At 43.9% G+C, this 17,126-nt stretch overlaps 1 protein-coding gene across 1 annotated transcript in view; it reads left to right on the forward strand.

The window, feature by feature from the left end:
• The window catches only part of LOC145402854 (potassium channel subfamily T member 2-like), an 812,106-nt gene extending 795,825 nt beyond the window's left edge, over positions 1–16,281 (forward strand). Inside the window, exons 34-36 of the mRNA XM_080274763.1 lie at positions 9,405–9,411; positions 15,876–16,075; positions 16,264–16,281. Of these exons, the coding sequence (XP_080130889.1) occupies positions 9,405–9,411; positions 15,876–16,075; positions 16,264–16,281 (225 nt within the window). The remainder of the gene's footprint in view (positions 1–9,404; positions 9,412–15,875; positions 16,076–16,263) is intronic.
• Positions 16,282–17,126: the final 845 nt, after the last annotated feature.

Genomic DNA, 17,126 nt, shown 5'->3' on the forward strand with positions numbered 1-17,126 from the left:
TAGTCATGGTTACCATGTTCCAACCCACTGCGATGACTACCTCTTTGTTTTGGCATCGTAGCCATACATTCACGTTCCATTACCTGTTATGAAATTTTACAGAAAGTTCTCATCAGAATTTGAATAATTAAATAGTTCCTGACTGGCTGTAATGTGGTTCTCTTTTTGCTTCTCTTATCATATATGGCAGAGATTTTGAGACAACACGATGCACCTTCAGTTTTTCTGTTAAAACTGTGTGGCACGAACATTTATAGATGCATGCCTACTTATTTGGAAATTTCACATACAGTCAGGTGACGATTTTCATTGATCACAGCACGCACTTTCTCAACGTGATCATCGTCTTCTGACATGGAGGGCCATCCGGATTTGGGATCGTCTTTGGTAGATGTTCTTCCCAATTTGAACCCCTGGAACCATTTGTGACACTGTGTTCAGCCGAAACAATCCTCCCCATAATCATCTTGAAACATTTGAAAAGTCTCCACACGAGATTTTTCCAGTTTTAAAGAATTCCATGCAAACCTTGCTCTTCAAGATCCTTCATTGCATTTTGAAAAAACTTGCCAAAAGCACTAAACACACAATCACTCAACTCGATGACTAAATGAATGGTGTGATGCAACTAGTGATAAACTAACGCTTAAAGTCGCCGCTACACAGTGCTCCCATTGTGAGCACGCTACACCAGCTCGTTGTCGCGCTATGTAAAAAGTTTGGTTTCTTTTGGGCAGACCTCATAATTAAGTGGGTGCTCACATTCAGAGAAAACAAGATGGAGCCCAAGGCTCTTCATCTCATTAACTTTTCTCCTCTTACTTGCTCCTTTCAACCTCTCTCACAATACTTTGTCTCACTGTTGCATCTTTATTTCTTCTCTGTCACTACTTCAATGGTCACTGCCCCTCTGAACTTTCAGCTTGCATCCCTCCACCACTACGGTGGGTGTGTAGCACCCTTGTAGCTACAAACTTTCATCCCATTTCTCTTCAACTCTTTAATGCATGAGGTACCTGTTACTCAAGGTCCTTCATGTGTGCAACAGATCAGTTCTGGAACTGCCTTCCTTTGTATTTCCTGCTGCCAGTGACCTCCAGCCAAGCATCTTGAATTTGGCTGTCTAGTATTTTTTTTTTTTTTTTTACAGAGGGAACAACCTATGTGCTTCTCGCCTTTGGCTCCTTCTTCCTCGTATTTGAAAAAGGCATGAAAGTGAATGGAGATTTGAGTAATGGGTTTTCAGTGAATGTTGCCATGCTTCAGGGGTCAGTCTTGAGTCCCTTATTGTTTTTCACGGTGCTTGAATCTCTCTCATGTGACTTCAGAAGTGGAGTCCCATGGGAGATGTTGTATGTTGATGAGTTGGTGTTGACTGCGAAGAATGAAAGGGAGGCGAAGGAAGATTTAGGAAGTGGAAAGACGGAGTGGAGCACAAGGATTTGAGGGTAAATGCAAATAAAACGAAAGTAATGATATCTAGGGCTGGTGGTAGTACTGTCAGTAAAGATGGACTGTAGCCATGTGCAGTTTGCCACAAGAGTGTGGGAATACTTCCATCTTGTGCTGTGTTTGTAAGAAGTGGGTGCATAAAAGATATACTGGTATTAGAGGTAGATTGTGAAATAATGCCAATTTCATGTGCTGTTTGCTGGAGAGAGCATGTAGAGATCGACAGGTGTCAAGGAATTGCTCCTGCTGGAGAGTCTGTTGGGTGTGTGGAGGAGCTTTTTTTATTTGGGAGACACATTATGTGCTAGAGATGGGGCTGAAGCTAGTGTTGTGGCTAAAGAAAAGAGTCCTTATAGGAAGTTCAGGGAGCTGTTGCCACACCCAACATTGACAGGGTTCTGTGCCAAGGAGCCCTGGTGTGCATCATGGGTTAGTGTAATGCTATATTACTTGGCCAATGAAGGAAGAGGATATTCGTACTGTAGTCTCAGCCATGCAAAAAAAAAAAAAGAGTGATTAAATGGATGTACATAGTACATCCTTGAGTGAGAGGTCTGAGAGGGCTCGGATTGGGACTGAAGAGTTGAGAGGAAGGATGGGCCCTAAATGTATTGGCGCTGAGAACTGAACGGTTGCATTGAGATGGTTTGGGCATGTTAAGGGGATGGAGGATGACAATTACTGTAGGTGGTGAAGATGAGAGGTGTGAGTGTCAAAGGTAGGGCTGTGAGTGATAGAACAAAAAAAAAACTAAGATGAGGTCATAGAGTTTGACCTAGTGATAAGGGACTTAATAGGGTGGCTTCCAGAGATCAAGCAATGCAGAAAGACGCCATTTGATGACCAAGGCCGACACATGCAAGCCCGTTGGAGCCTTTATTATTAATATGATATGGTGACTTTCAGTTCTTTAACCCCTTAACCGCGGGGCGTCACTTTTGTGATGCTTGGGAGCAAGGGATCATACCGCGGGGCGTCGCTTTTGTGATTCTGTGTTATTCTAAATTCACCCGGGCTTCCAAGTGGGGGCTTGTATCATCTATCAGTACTGCCAATGTCCAACACTAGTCAGCACTCCTAATCTCATCTGTACTCCCATCCATTGTTGACAATTTAGCCATTTCTCCCCGTTCTTGACTCCCCTCCCTACCCCCCCTCCATTACCCTATCCTCTTTCCTGCCCGGCCGTGCTACGCTAAATAAATCTTCCCTGGAATTTTTCACTGATTTCATCCATTGAAATAAGCCCTATGCCCTATTGTTATACCAAATAATATATACAAGAAAGAAATAAGGTAAGTGAGAGTGCCATACACCTGGAATTGGCTAATTATCACCTGACAACACCTCACGTGCACTCGTTCGCTAATTTTCGCTGTTTATTTCCCCTTGAAATATGCCGTATAATCTATTTTCGTAATAAATATACATATAAGGAGGGAAGGGAGCAGCCTAAGTGATATTTACATTCACCTGGAACTACCTAATTTATAATGTATTGTCTAGATTTCCTGCCAATCATTTCAGTGCTATACATAGCTGTTTCAAGAGCTAACGTTGGTAGTACTGAATACCCCTAGGTAGGCCTCCACCCCGGCCCTCCCTTATCAGTTCACTCTCATCTTCCGAAGTGGAGGTACGTCTGTTTCCTCTTGCTGACTTCAGGGACTTTTCACCCCCATGCAAAGGGTCCTGTGACCTTTACCCCCTACTAAACCTCGTGTGGAAAGAGGTAAAGGGCTGACAATTGATAAAAGAGTGACTACGATCTTTCTATTGAGTAAAACAGTGCAAGTGGAATTGTAAATAATGTGTAAATAATGTGTAAACAGCAAGTGAAAGTAATGAATGTAAATATACGTGAACAGTGGAAAATAGTTTTATAAGTTACTTCAAGTGACAGTGCATAACACAGTGTAAATAAAATAGAAATGTAAATAACGTAAATAAAATAGAGAACGTAAATAGAAATGTAAATGAGTAGTATTATAAGAATACCAGTATATACCCTAGGAGTAATGAAAGTGAAAGTTTCACTCTAGCATGTCTGAATACTATGAGTTATGAGAGTGAAGATGAAAGTGACATTCACTCTCAATGCTAGTAAACAGGAAGAGAAAGTGAATGCTACGTATTTTACTGAAAGAAATTGAATCCCTACAGTGACAATAATCTAATACTACTGAAGGAAACTTATGGATAAAGACTGTAGATATATATAAGTGTTATATAGTAATAGAAATATAAAGTGTGAGGGGTTTTATGAATAATAAATGACAGAGTACCAAGAGCGAACTAGCGCAAAAACGACGGTCAGACACTCTTATAATTTTCATTGCTTTCACAGTGTTTTTTTTTTTTTTTTGGAGTATGGATCCCAAACTACTTGAAAATCATAGAGTAGTGTTTATAGTGTTAATATCTGGCTGTGGTAATCATATTACGGGTTGTCGGGAAGTGTAAAGTGGAGACTTTGTTACCCAACTTCAGAGGTCTCCACAAGTCCTATGGTAACAGACGAAGGCTCAACAAACATTCCAGGAGAAAGCTGAAGGTATGTGCCATAAGCATATTTAATTTTAATATTCTAGGACGAATAACTGATTTTTGGCAAATATTTTTTGAGAGTCTGTCGGAGCTCGAATAACCCCGCGGCACACGCAAAACATTGGTAAACATGCCCGCGTTGTAGGGGTTAACAACTCCTCTCTAATCTGAAAAAAAAAGTCATATGGGAGTCTACATAAGGGAACTTGATGTATTCATAAAATAGAATATTAACCCTTGTTGGGGTATGAATTCACGCGGGAAGTTTCCCGCAAATGCCCGCGCTGGGGCTTGTTTGGCACGGGTGGGCAGTCTGCCTCAGGCTGTCCTAGAGGGAGGATGCGCCCTTACCTCTACTTATGAGAATAAATCATAAGCTGGCCTTGCTGTTTCCATCTCCCTCCTGGTTCTCACCCCAGCATGGCGCAGTGGAGTTATACGGGTGACCCAGGAGCAGCACCACCAGTGCTCAAGCAGGCAAACCCAGAGTCAAAAGACTGGTCCTGCCGCATGGTGCCAGGAGACCTAGCACACAGCAATATGTACAGTGTGCCACCAACCCAGCCACAACATCCAGGAACGGGGACAACCTACATTCCAGCGTACCCAACTCTGCACCCGGAGGCACAGACCCAGTGGCGAGTACTTGCACCACCAGCGGCTCCTGGTAAAGCTACCATGGGAATGTCGCCATCCCAGTTCGAAGCGTTGGCCCATAGCATCAAGTGCTACAGCAGTGGTTGCAGGTGGATCCCACACTTGGCTGCAGGTTACGTGAGATTGCTGTGTGATCCTGAAGTGCAGCAGTGCGTGGACACATGGGTGGCCAGGCATAGATTCAAGGCCATGTGCACAGAGGAGGCCATCGACATGGTAAGAAGTGTGGTGGTGGGCCCCAGGTGCACTGTAGGGGCATGGTCAGACTTCTTCACATAAACACAGGAGCCCTGTGATGGTGTGTTCATATGTGGTAAAATGTAGAGCCAAGGCAGCGGAGTGTGATTATAAGTGCCCCCAATGTTCCCTAAATCTTGACGATTTCATGCTATCAAAAAATCATGTGATGGGGTTGCGCAACCTCAGTATGAAAACAGCAGTGCTACAGCGACTTCTGTTGCGATCTGTGGAAGAAATCACAAATGCCTGTGAGATGTTCGAATCTGCAGAGAAAATGGCTGGAGTGTGCGGCTTTAGTGGTGTGGTAGGTGTTTCAGTGAGTGACGAGGGAGAAATGGAAGTGGCCAGTGCCACTCAGGCATGGGAGTCGGATGTAAAGCCTCCCCAGCTTCGTGCCCCTCCCCCACCAGCAAAGGGCTGCTGGAGGTGCAGCGTCAGCAGATGAAGCAGGGTGCACCAATGCCCTGCCGTCAAGGCCACCTGCCACAGATGTGGGAAGGTGGGACACTTCCAGCAATTGTGTAGGTCAGCAAGGCTGCCCAATCCCATTGAAACCACTGGCAACATCATGGTAGCCAGTGCTGAGGAGTCAGTGTGCCTCAGGGTGGAAGTGAAGTGTGACGACCCACCCACAGCATGCAAGGTGACAGTGGTAGCCAACACGGGTGCACAAGCATTCATAGTGAAACGCCACCTCATGCGAGGCCTAGGGCTGACCCCACAATGTCTACAGAGACCTACCGTGAATATTAACCACCTCGCAGGTGGGAACCTGCTAATTGTGGGGTGGAAGGAATGCAGCTTCATCGTGGGCGGGAGGTCTGCTAGGGCGAGCCTGTAGTTCGCTGATGGGGTGCAGAGGCTATATCTGTTGCTGCAGATATGCAAAGCACTGGGTGTGGTGCCACACAACTTCCCCAGCGTCCCAGTCAACGTAGGGGCCATTGAACAGGTGGAGGAGCCCTCATTCCCCACCTAACCTGACACTCCCTCGTACGCTCTGACGGAAGAAAATGTGGACCTGTTGGAAAAATGGTTCCTGGAGCACTTCGGGCACACAACATTCACAGTGAACCTCACCCCCCCTGCTGGAGATGAAGGGGCCAGCCCACCACATCCACCTGCGCCCCTGTTCAAAACCCTACGTGGTGCACACTGCAGCATCTGTCCCCCATCACTTCTACAACGAGGTTCGCCAGCAGTTGGATGAGGACATAAAGAAGGGTATCATTGAGCCCATACTGGCTGAAGAACCCATGGAGTGGTGTTCTTATATGGTGGTGGTTCTGAAGAAAGATGGGTGGCTATGCAGAACAGTGGACTATCAGCAACTCAACCAGGCAAGCCAGTGGGAGACCCATCACACTCTCCTCCCATTCAGCGCAATCACCAGCATGCCGAAGCACACATTCAAAACGGTAGTGGACGCTTGTTTGGGGTACCATCAGATCCCCCTGGATGAGGAGAGCAAGAAGCTAAACACCTTCATCACCCCGTAGGGTTGCTTCTGCAACTGGCACTCTCCCATCGGCCACTGTGCAGGGCAGGACACATTTACCAAGTGCATTGATGATGCAACAGCAGAGATTCCCAGGAAACTGGAGTGTGTCGATGATACACTCCTGCACTGTCGTAGTGTTGCTGATGCTTTCTGGCACACATACTAGTTCTTGTGAACATGTGCAGAAACTGGAATCACACTCTGCCCCGACAAGTTCTGCTTCTGCAGGAGAAGTGTGACCTTCGCAGGTTATCATCTCGGCTGGGAAGAGTATCAGCCTAGCCAGAACTTGCTAAGCAGTATATCCAGTTTCCAGATGCCACCATGCCCCTCCCTCACAGATGTCCAATCGTGGTTCAGGCTGGTGAACCAGGTGGTGCCATTCCTTGCTGTTGTACCACTCATGGAGCTCTTCAGAGAATTAGTGAAAAAACTGTCAGGGAAAGTGGTGTACTGGGACGCCCAACTCCAGTCCATCTTTGAGTCAACAAAGGAGGCTATAGGCAAGCTTGCAGCAGAGGGCCTCCAGTATTATTACTCCACACGGCCCACAGGAGTGTTCACCGACTTCAGCAGTCTTGGCATCGACTTCATGGTCATGTAGCAATACTGCCAGTGTGTGTCTCAAGAGCCCCCATGTGCTGTAATGGCAGCTGGAAATTGGCCTTATGCAGCAGTCGCCATCTAACAGTGGCTGAGAAGAACTACTCAGTGTTGGAGAGGGAGGCCCTTGCCATTGCATGACGCCTGAAAAAGGCGCGCCTTTTCCTGCTGGGGTGTCCAGACCTCACCTTCATCACAGACCACCATGCACTCACCAGAATCTTTAAGGACAAAGAGATGAAAGACATCAGCAATCCCCACATACTCAGTCTCAAGGAGAAGACATTGATGTACTCATTTTGCATAAAGTACCTAAAGGGGGAGGCGAACTGCTCAGCAGACACACTCTCAAGACATCCCCTGTTGTGTGCAGACCGGACGAGACAGACCTGGTGGAGGACGAAGCTACATGTGCCGCGGTCACGGCAGTGATGGCTTGCATCCTAGAAGACGAGGAAGGTGCCATTGTGGACCTCCATCAAGTAGAGGATGAAGCACTCCAGGACAAGGACTACGGGCTCCTCCATAAGCGCGCGAGTGCTGGGGACTGAGCCAAGTGGAAGGACAAGGAGCCAATAGCACTCGGCCTGTACTGCAGGATGAGGAGGCACCTGTCATGCCAGGGGGACACTGTCATGTATGCTAGTGATGAGCGGCACCTGTAACTTGTAATCCCTACAGTCCATCACCATGTGGTCCTAGTCAACCTCCACGCTAGTCACTACGGCAGAAACTCCATGCTCAGGCATGCCAGGCAATGCATGTACTGCTCCAGCATAGATACCGAGGTGGAGCAGAAGAGGAGGCACTGTCAAGTGTGCGAAATCAACGCCTCATCACAACCTGCGAAAAACTTGCTGCCCACACCCCGACCCGAGTGCCCCTTCCAGCAAACAGTGGCTGACCTGTTCCAACTGGACAGGGAAGAATACATTGCTCATGCCAACTGGCTAACCAGCTGGCTGGAGGTGGAGCATCCACCCAGGGACACCACCAGCTTACAGCTCATAACAGCCTTTCGTAAGTGGTTCAAAAGGTTCAGTATCCTGGAGGTTCTGTCTTGTGACATGGGTACAAACCTCGTAAGTGTTGAAATGAAGGTATTCCTAGACACGTGGCATGTGTAGCCTAGTGTGTCATCGTCCCATTACCCACAGTCCAACGGGTGAGCGGAGGCTGCAGTCAAGTCAGCCAAGAGGCTGCTAAGGAACAACACCGGCCTGGGAGGCTCTGTGGACTTAGATGCAGCCACCATTGCTGCGTGCCACAAGGATCAGTTCTGGTGCCAACCCTATTTCTGGTTTATATTAATGATCTTTTATCTGTCACCCACAATCCCATTCACTCATATGCAGATGACTCAACACTACATAGTTCATTCACAGTCAGACACCCATTTAAAAAGTCTAATATCTCTACCTCTCAACTCAGTACAGCCATCTCTATAAATCAAGATCTATCTACGATCAGTGAATGGGGACAAAACAACATTGTCTCTTTTAATGCTAGTAAAACTAAATATATACAGTTTACTAATAGACAGATATTTCCAGATTCGTACATTACCTTCAGTGCTACTAATATTCCCATCCCCAAAAGTATTGAAATTCTTGGTGTCTCACTTAACAGTGCCCTCAGCTGGACTTCTCATGTCAGATAACTTGCTAAAACCGCCTCAAAGAAACTTGGATTATTGTACAGAGTCCGTAACTTCTTTGCCGATGAGCAGTTAGGTATAATTTATAAGAGTCTTGTGCTCTCTCAGCTTGAATATTGCTCACCCTTGTGGAATGGTTGTGGAGAGGTTGCATTAAAACAACTAGACAAAATTCAGAACAAAGCTGTTAGAATCATTAACAACCCTGTCATTACATATAAACTACCTCACCTGCAAGTAAGAAGGAATGTTGCCTCCCTTGCATTAATTTACAGATATTTTTTTGGCAAATGCTCAGACGAAGTTGCATCCATGGTGCCACCTCTCCGTGCCTTCTCTTGTGCTACACGGGCATCTGGTAGCGCTCATGACTGGAATGTCACTCAGCCATACTGCAGAACTTCTGCCTATCAGAATTCTTTCATTCCCCGAACTGCATCTCTCTGGAACTCGCTTCCCCAGAGTTGTTTCCCTCCAAATTTCAACCCATAGCTGTTCAAGTCTAACTGTTACAGATATTTTATGAATGGAGGACGCCAGTAATCTGGTGTATGGATTGTTTTTTTTTTTTACTCATTTGTTTTTCCTTCCTCCATTCTGTTATTTATAAAAAAAAAAAAAAAAAAACACTACACGACACCGAGGCGTCCCCAGCCCAGTTGCTGATGGGACATCAGTTGAGACTCTACTTGCTGCCAAAGAATAGTATAGGATCAGCAGCCGATGGGCCAGGATGCTGAGAATCAGGGAATGGGTCATGGCCCACACTGGGGATGCAGCAGCCACGAGATTCAACCAGACAGCACACAACCTCGCCCCTCTCGACTCAGGACAGCAGGTGTCCTACAGAACCAGAAGACAGGGTGGTGGGACTGTGTCGGGGTTATAGTTGACACCCTAGCCCCAAGGCAATGCCTGGTGCAGCTGGATGGCAGTGGGCAAGCCTCCCTCAGAAATTGACACCACCTATGCCCCTACGAGGAGTCAGGGGAACAGATACCCACCACGCACATTGAGGATGGTCCGCGTTGGGAGGCTAACCACAGGGGAGAGGCCTAGGGTTGGCGCCAAAGTGGGTAACCCGGTTTTACCCACCCGGGTTTTTTCAGTAAATCCCACTTGAAAAAACTCACTGTTTTACCCACTTTACTGTGTGTGTGTGTTTTTTTTTTAATAATGTATTTAATAACAAATTCAGTTTTATTTGATTAAATGGTTATATTTTTGCACACAATGACAGATATAAATAATAGCTGCTTAATCATATTCTGTTTTGCAGGTTAAAAAAAACACACAATATCGCCAAGTATTTATAATATAAAGTCTTGGAAGCATAATCTTAGTGATTAAAAAGAAAGCTTATTACATTTCTCATCACCAACATAAGTAAAACATGCTCTTTGCATTTTTTTTTCATTGCAAAAAAGAAAACCAAGAGCAGAAGCCCGCAAACTGTTCCTTCAAAAAAAAAAAAAAAAAAAAAAAAAAAGAGAGCCAAATTCAAGATCCGTTCATTTCAACATGCCTTGACGCACTGTGTTTGAAAGACTGGAGATCATAGGAAGTCGAAAATACAGACAGATTGAGACAGTTCCAGAGTTGACCTGTTGCATAAATGAAGGAGTGGGAGTAATGGTTATGGTAACTCATGCATTAGAGAGTTGGACAGAAAAGGGATGAAAGTTTGTTGCTAGACGGGTGCCATGCACCTGTCACAGAGCTGGAGGGATGCAAGCAGACAGTTCAGAAAAGCAGTGACCATTGAAGTAACAATAGAAAAGAGATAAAGATGCAACAGCGCGACAAAGAGACAGAGGTTGAAGAGAGCCAGTATGAGGAGGAGAGTTGATGAGACGAAAAGCCTTTGACTCCACCTTATTGAGAAGAGCTGTATGTGGGGAGCCTCCCCACACATGAGAGTTGTACTCTAAACAGGGGCGAATAAAACCTGTGTATAAAGTCAAGAACTGTGCAGGGGTAAAGAAGGTACGGAGTCGGCTTAGCACACCCAATCTTTTGAAAATGTGAATGTTGTTCTTTGATTTTTTCAAAACTTTTCATAATACTTATATTTTTTTAATAGCTTTTATAGCCAATATCCTTTTCTTTTGAAATGATAATATTTTTGTGTCACAGTAAATTATGGTTCTTGTCATGTTACCCAACCAGTATAATCATTACTGGAGTTAACTTATACTGTATGTTGTCTCATATCATTACCAAATATCAATAATTCTATAGAAATATATTATAAACATTGCTTTCTGTTTAAAAGAAGTGTATTTTATAGGCTTAGATATTTGGTTACTAAAAGGTATTATTACTGTTAAGATAATGTTTGAAATCACTTATGCAACAGAATTTTCAATAATATATATTTAGAATATTGAGAAATGCAAGTATATAGTTACCAAAGAAAGGCGAGTAGCAAGGCAAATGACTCCTTCTCCTATTATTGTGTAGTGTAGATTGATCTTTGCCACCTCATGAGTTGTCCAGTGCTCTAAAGCCTCTTATGTTGAAGCATGTTTTGCTGTGTAGCAGGCAGCCCAAGTGCGGCATTTTCACGGACCACTTTGGACCGGTTTAGACCGGTCAGGACTCATAAGTGATCGCGAGAACGGGCTAATTTCGGTCCGATCTTATCCGGGATTGCTATTGGATGCATGAGTGACTGGGCGTGGCCTAGAAGAATGTAAGCAAATGTAGGGGAGTAGCGTTGATTACATAAATTTCATGCTTCCCCTCGATTTTGATCTCGGTCATTAATGTTTTAATAATCTTATTTCGTGCGCTCTGTAGTAATACAAAGCCTCTACTTCATGGTGAGATTTCTTTGGTTCCCTTCTTGGATGATCAGGGGCTTCTTATAGCGTTAAAAATTTATTTTAAAACAAACCTTATTCCCAAGTCTGCCATTGTTGACCATCGATGTTTACACCCTGCCACGGACTCTCCTCGCCTCCTTCTTGGCTGTTGCTGATGCGCATACGTTTGTGCGCAGACCGGTCTTGCCTAGGCTAGCTAGTGGGGCAGGACTGCTTTGGACCTGTCTGTACCGGTCTAATTGTCTCGCCAGAACAGCAAGAAGACCAGCCTAAACCAGTCGATATCAGTCTAAAAGCCTCACGAAAATGCGGCTAAGGATAAGCCAAACAGGTCAAAACATGATTGTGTTCATTTCCCTCATTCAAATAACTATGTGAAAAATAAGATTTGATTGGGCTATTCATAATTATGCATAGTGGAAACATTATTTTATTTAAATTTAAGGTAAACTTTGAAAAAAAAAAAAAAAAAACACGTGCGTTTTGGGTGGGTATTTTGTGAAAAAACCCGAAAAAAAACCTGGTGGGTTGGGCTTTTTCAAAAACAAGTGGATTTTTTGCCAACCCTGCCCCTCAGCCTCTCCCTTTCCTAGAGAGGCCACAGAGTGCTAGGCATGCCCCAAGATACCTAGAAAACTATGTACTATGGCATTGCAGTGTTTGGTACCCCTGGACAAGGTGTTTTTAATGTGTATGATCTTGTTGTGCTTCTACCATGTTACCAGAGCAATGGCTGCTCCAGCACATGTAATTGAATTCCTTTTTATAGCAATTATGCCATCCTGAATTCACAATGTATGGGACATGGAAGTTTTGCCAGCATTGTGTCATGTAATGCCTAGTCTCAAGTTGTGAAGAGTGTCAATACCTGCCCATTGTTTTGTTATTGCAGTGACCTCCCTCCTTCTCGACCAATGTGCTTTATATCAATACTGCAGGAATTGGGGAGTTCTCTGCAATGGAGACGGGCTGTTGGAGTTTGAATTCACATGGGAAGTTTCCCGCCACTGCCCGCATCCAGGGCTTTCTTTTCGCTGGTGGTCAGTCTGCCTCGGGCCATCCTAGAGGGAGGACGCGCCCTTACCTGTACATATTAGAATAAATTTCAAGCTGGCCTTGCTGTTTCCATCTCCCTCCTGGTTCTCACCCCAACAACTCCCGCTTTGCTTATCGCCTCACATAAGGTGATATACAGGCCACCCCTGGCTGCGCTGATCCCTCATATGAGGCCATGAGTCTTGGCGCCATAATATCAAGCACAAGGAAGCATCAGTGGTCTCCATGGGAACATTAAGTCTCCCTCTACATCATCAGAGCTGTTGCCAAATCCTGCCATACCGCAATTGCCAGATACCGCATATTTAGTAATTCAGATATGCAGACCAACCCTGGCCACGCTGATCGCCTTACATGAGGCGATGGGTCTCGGCACTATAATTTCAAACACAAGGAAGTGTCAGTGGTTTCTATGGAAACGTTGCCATACCTCAGTTGCCAAATACCGCATTTTTAATCATTCATTTTTCGCCTGTAGTCCAGCAATGGCAGATTCATGCCCGTCTGCTTTCCACAGTGCTGGTGACTTATTGCCGCCCTCACACTCACCCAAAAGGCGTAAATTACGAAAAAAAAAAAAAAAAAAAAGGTGGTAAAGAGTTCAAGCTTAGAAACTCTTGATCTGACGACAAAAAAATCAACTTTAATATTAAAATAAAAAGTCTGAAAAAATTACTCAGTGAAGGTATTCGGGCTGATAAGAATTAGTGTGGCGAGGGTTAAAGTACAGTACAGTACACCCACGATTTAACTAACTAATTGGTATCAGACCCTTGACGTTAAAGGCGATAGTTCAGTACGCTGAACACCATGGTGTTCAGTAATTTCCCAGGCGTCATGGCCTTTACCAAACAAATATCACTAAATATAGAGTGTCGTTCGGACGTACTGTACAGTCGTACACACTAACGTCTAAATGGTTCATTTTCTCAATATATGCTCTATTTATGTCTCCTTTCACGATGCAGGTCACCCACAGACTCATGCAGTGTTCTGCGGTATGCAAAGGAACAGTGTGTGTGTGTGTGTGTGTGTGTGTGTAGGGACACCATGCTGGTCGGTGTTTCCCACACGTCCATTCTTTTACCGAGCAAAATTAATTTAAATGAACATAACGTTCAGCCAGCTCAAGCTGGTCGTTAAAACCGAAATTCGTAAACAAAACAACAACAAAAAAGGGTTCAGTATCTTGAACTGTACTGTATTTTTATATTATACCCCTTCGTCCCTATGACATATGATACAATGTATTACTGCTGCCACCAGAGGTTATCATTGCTCTTTGGAGAGACTTTTTGAACTGGAGGAGTTACAAACAGCCTTCATGAACCCCATCACTATTAGACTTATCCCAAGCTTAATAAAAATGATGTAATGGTAGCAAGAATATTTTATTACAGTATATAAAATACCTAATCAGACTGATTGATTAGTCACTGATGAATTACCACACATATACTCAATCTGAAGCTGCTCATGCTTCACTATATAAATGCTGTGATAAAAAAAGACTGGAACGGTATAGTATAGATGACTGGCAGTTTCTAAAAAACTGGCCATGAACAAGGGGTTTCAACCTGAGATCTTTCTTTTTTTTCTTTTTTCTTTTTTTTTCTTTTTTTTTACTGTAGCATCTTAAGTTTGAACAGTGGAGTACTGGATATTGACTTTTTTCTTTGGTATTGGCAATGCTGCAGTGAAACCTGGGACATAGAAGATTAAATTGTTCTAAAATAAAGTATGATTTTGGTAAGATGGATGCTTAATGGATTATCATGCTGAGACAGAACATCACATGTGTGTATAATTAAGGTGTTTGGGCACAGAATGATGTGCGCAGTTAGGCTTACATGGTTTTGGCATATACAGTAGACTGAAAGTGTAGGGTAATTATTGGGTGAAATGTTATTCTTCTCAAAGTATAATTGAATGTTGGATTGTAACAGGGATGTGTCATGTCTCCATGGTTGTTCAATCTGTATATGGATGGGGTTATAAGAGATACAAGGTAGAGCAGTGGATGTTGGAGCGGCCTTAATGAGAGAGGGCATCGTTTGGAAACTTCCTGTATCGTTGTTTGCAGATGATGCTGTTTTGTTACGTGAAAACGAAGAGGAACTGCAAGGCTTGGTGAATGAGTTTGGGAGAGTGTGTAAGAAACGGAATCTAAAGATGAATGTAAGGAAGAATAAAGGTATGGTCTTCGAGAAAAATGAAGTCACTGAATGTACAATGAGGTAAGAGGATGAGGAAATGGAAAATGTGAGTGCATTTAAGTACCTGGGTAGTGTAATGAGTAAGGATGGGAGTTTGGAGGATAAAGGGTACAACAAGGAAAATAGGTTGCTGTTTCTTTGAAAGCAGTCTTAAGTAATAGGGAAGTGAGCATGGAAGTAAAAATGTCGCTGCATGATAGTACTGTGATACAACTCTAACGTATGGAAGTGAAGCTTGGACCTTGTTGGAAAGACACAAGCCAAGAATGAGAACAGTGGAAATGAGTCATTTGAGAGAACCATGTGAAGTTACATGGAGAAACAATGACAAATGAGGAAATGAAGGAGCGTTGTGGTGTGAATGTGGATGTGATAGAAAGCGTTAGAAAAAATACAGTGAGGTGATTTGGCCATGCGGAGAGAATGGAGAGCGAGAGACTAACGAGGAAGGTGGCAAGAGGAAGGGGGAGGCCGAGGATGAGATGGAGGGATTGAGTGGAGATGTATAATGAGAGAGGGGGTTGTGAGCTGGGGGGAGGTCAGTGAAATGGTGGGGGACAGGGCGACGTGAGGCGATTTGTTTGTGGTCACCCCATGTGGGATTGAGGCGTCTGGCAGTAGATAGACTCTAAAAATGGAAGAATGGACCAAGGCCAATCCTGAGTAAGAGTTTGAGAAGGAACCTCAGGGTTAGGGAATATGATATACATACGTCAGATGTGTGTGCAGCTTGGGCCATCAGCAGAAAGCCTAATCCATGGAAGTTCTGAATACTGTACTGCCTGCCAGAATGTATGTATGTATAAATTAAGAATCAGAAACATCTGAAACACTTAATGATGTTTTATTTACAGTAGTAATTTCCGTAGTTCAATATATATAATTTATTTTCTGCAAGGAGTACCTATATGTACTTTTGAGAGTTTACTGTTTTGTTTACTGTACAAGTGATTTTCTCTGCCCTGAAAGCTATTTTTTATTATTTTGTTTTAAGTGTTGCAGTGATCTAACCAGCCTGTGTATTCTCCTTCCTCTTTCCACTGTTTCCCTGGCCCTAACAGCTCCCTTCCACATGTCCGTTATAGATTTCCTTCACATCCCCATGTCACTCCCAATAGGGATCATCCGAGGCCGCTCAAATTCCCTCCGTGTTGATGATATTCTCATGCGGCGATCAAACTCCCTTCGCTTCGGACTGGAGGCCACGCGTAAAATCAACAGCTTTGAGGAGCTTGGCATCAATCCTCTGACCCCTCTGTCCAGGGACCAGCGCACCGGCTCCATCAAAATACCCACCAATGGATCCATTGGCCTTGAGGTGAGAGAGACATGTAGTTTATGGTTTGAAATGAATATTGTTTAGTATGTCAGAGAGAGAGAGAGAGAGAGAGAGAGAGAGAGAGAGAGAGAGCACTCCTGTGCTTGCATTCATACATGAACATGTACAGTATGTATGTAAATGCATGTGTGTATTTAACTAGTTGTACACTGTATACCTATTTGTAGTACACAGGATTTGAGTAAAGCTGGTATTGTCCTGTCTCCATATCTGGAGTTATTTCAACTATTTCTGAACACATGGTTGTTCTTTGTTCACAGCACCTCCTCTTCCAAACTGCGCCAAATATCTATGCTTCTCTTAGGGAAACTAAAAAGTTTTTTTTTTTTTTTTTTCACCATTTTGATATCTATTCATCAGCTTATATTGTTTTTACTCTTGCCCTTCCATCATCTTTCACGTTCAGACTTTTCGGTCCATTTTTTTCAAGACTTCCACTGTAATTCCTCTAAACATTACAAAGCTCCCTCTCTCTGCTTTCATTGTGTGTGTGTGTGTGTGTGTGTGTGTGTGTGTGTGTGTGTATGTGTGTGTGTGTGTGTGTGTGTGTGTGTGTGTGTGTGTGTGTATGTGTGTGTGTGTGTGTGTGTGTGTGTGTGTGTGTGTGTGTGTGCGCGTGCGTGCGTGCGTGTGCGCGCGCGCGCGCACCTATTTGTATTTACCTATTTGTGTTCTACAGGATTTGAGATGAGCTCATGATGTCTCACCTCCAATGATATACTTATCTAACTTTGCTTTGAAAGCGTGGATATTCTCTACACAAATCACATTTCCATCCAAATGGAATAACATTTCCATCCAAATGATTCCATTTGGTTATAGTTCTGTTTGGAAAGATATTTTTTCTTGCACCACCCAAGCAAGTTTATTTTATTTAAAATTATGTTCTTTCGTTCTCCCCTCATCTTTATGATATAATCTTCTCTATCAGCGTTCCCTATACCGCACCGTGCATACACTTATATATCATTATCATATCCCTTCCTTCCCTTTTCCGATAATGTAGTCAGTTTGAAGGTTTCCAATCTCT

The sequence above is a fragment of the Coenobita brevimanus genome, chromosome 59, assembly GCF_032717465.1.
Source record: "Coenobita brevimanus isolate Jiangsu-jjx chromosome 59, ASM3271746v2, whole genome shotgun sequence".
Lineage (NCBI taxonomy): Eukaryota > Metazoa > Arthropoda > Malacostraca > Decapoda > Coenobitidae > Coenobita > Coenobita brevimanus.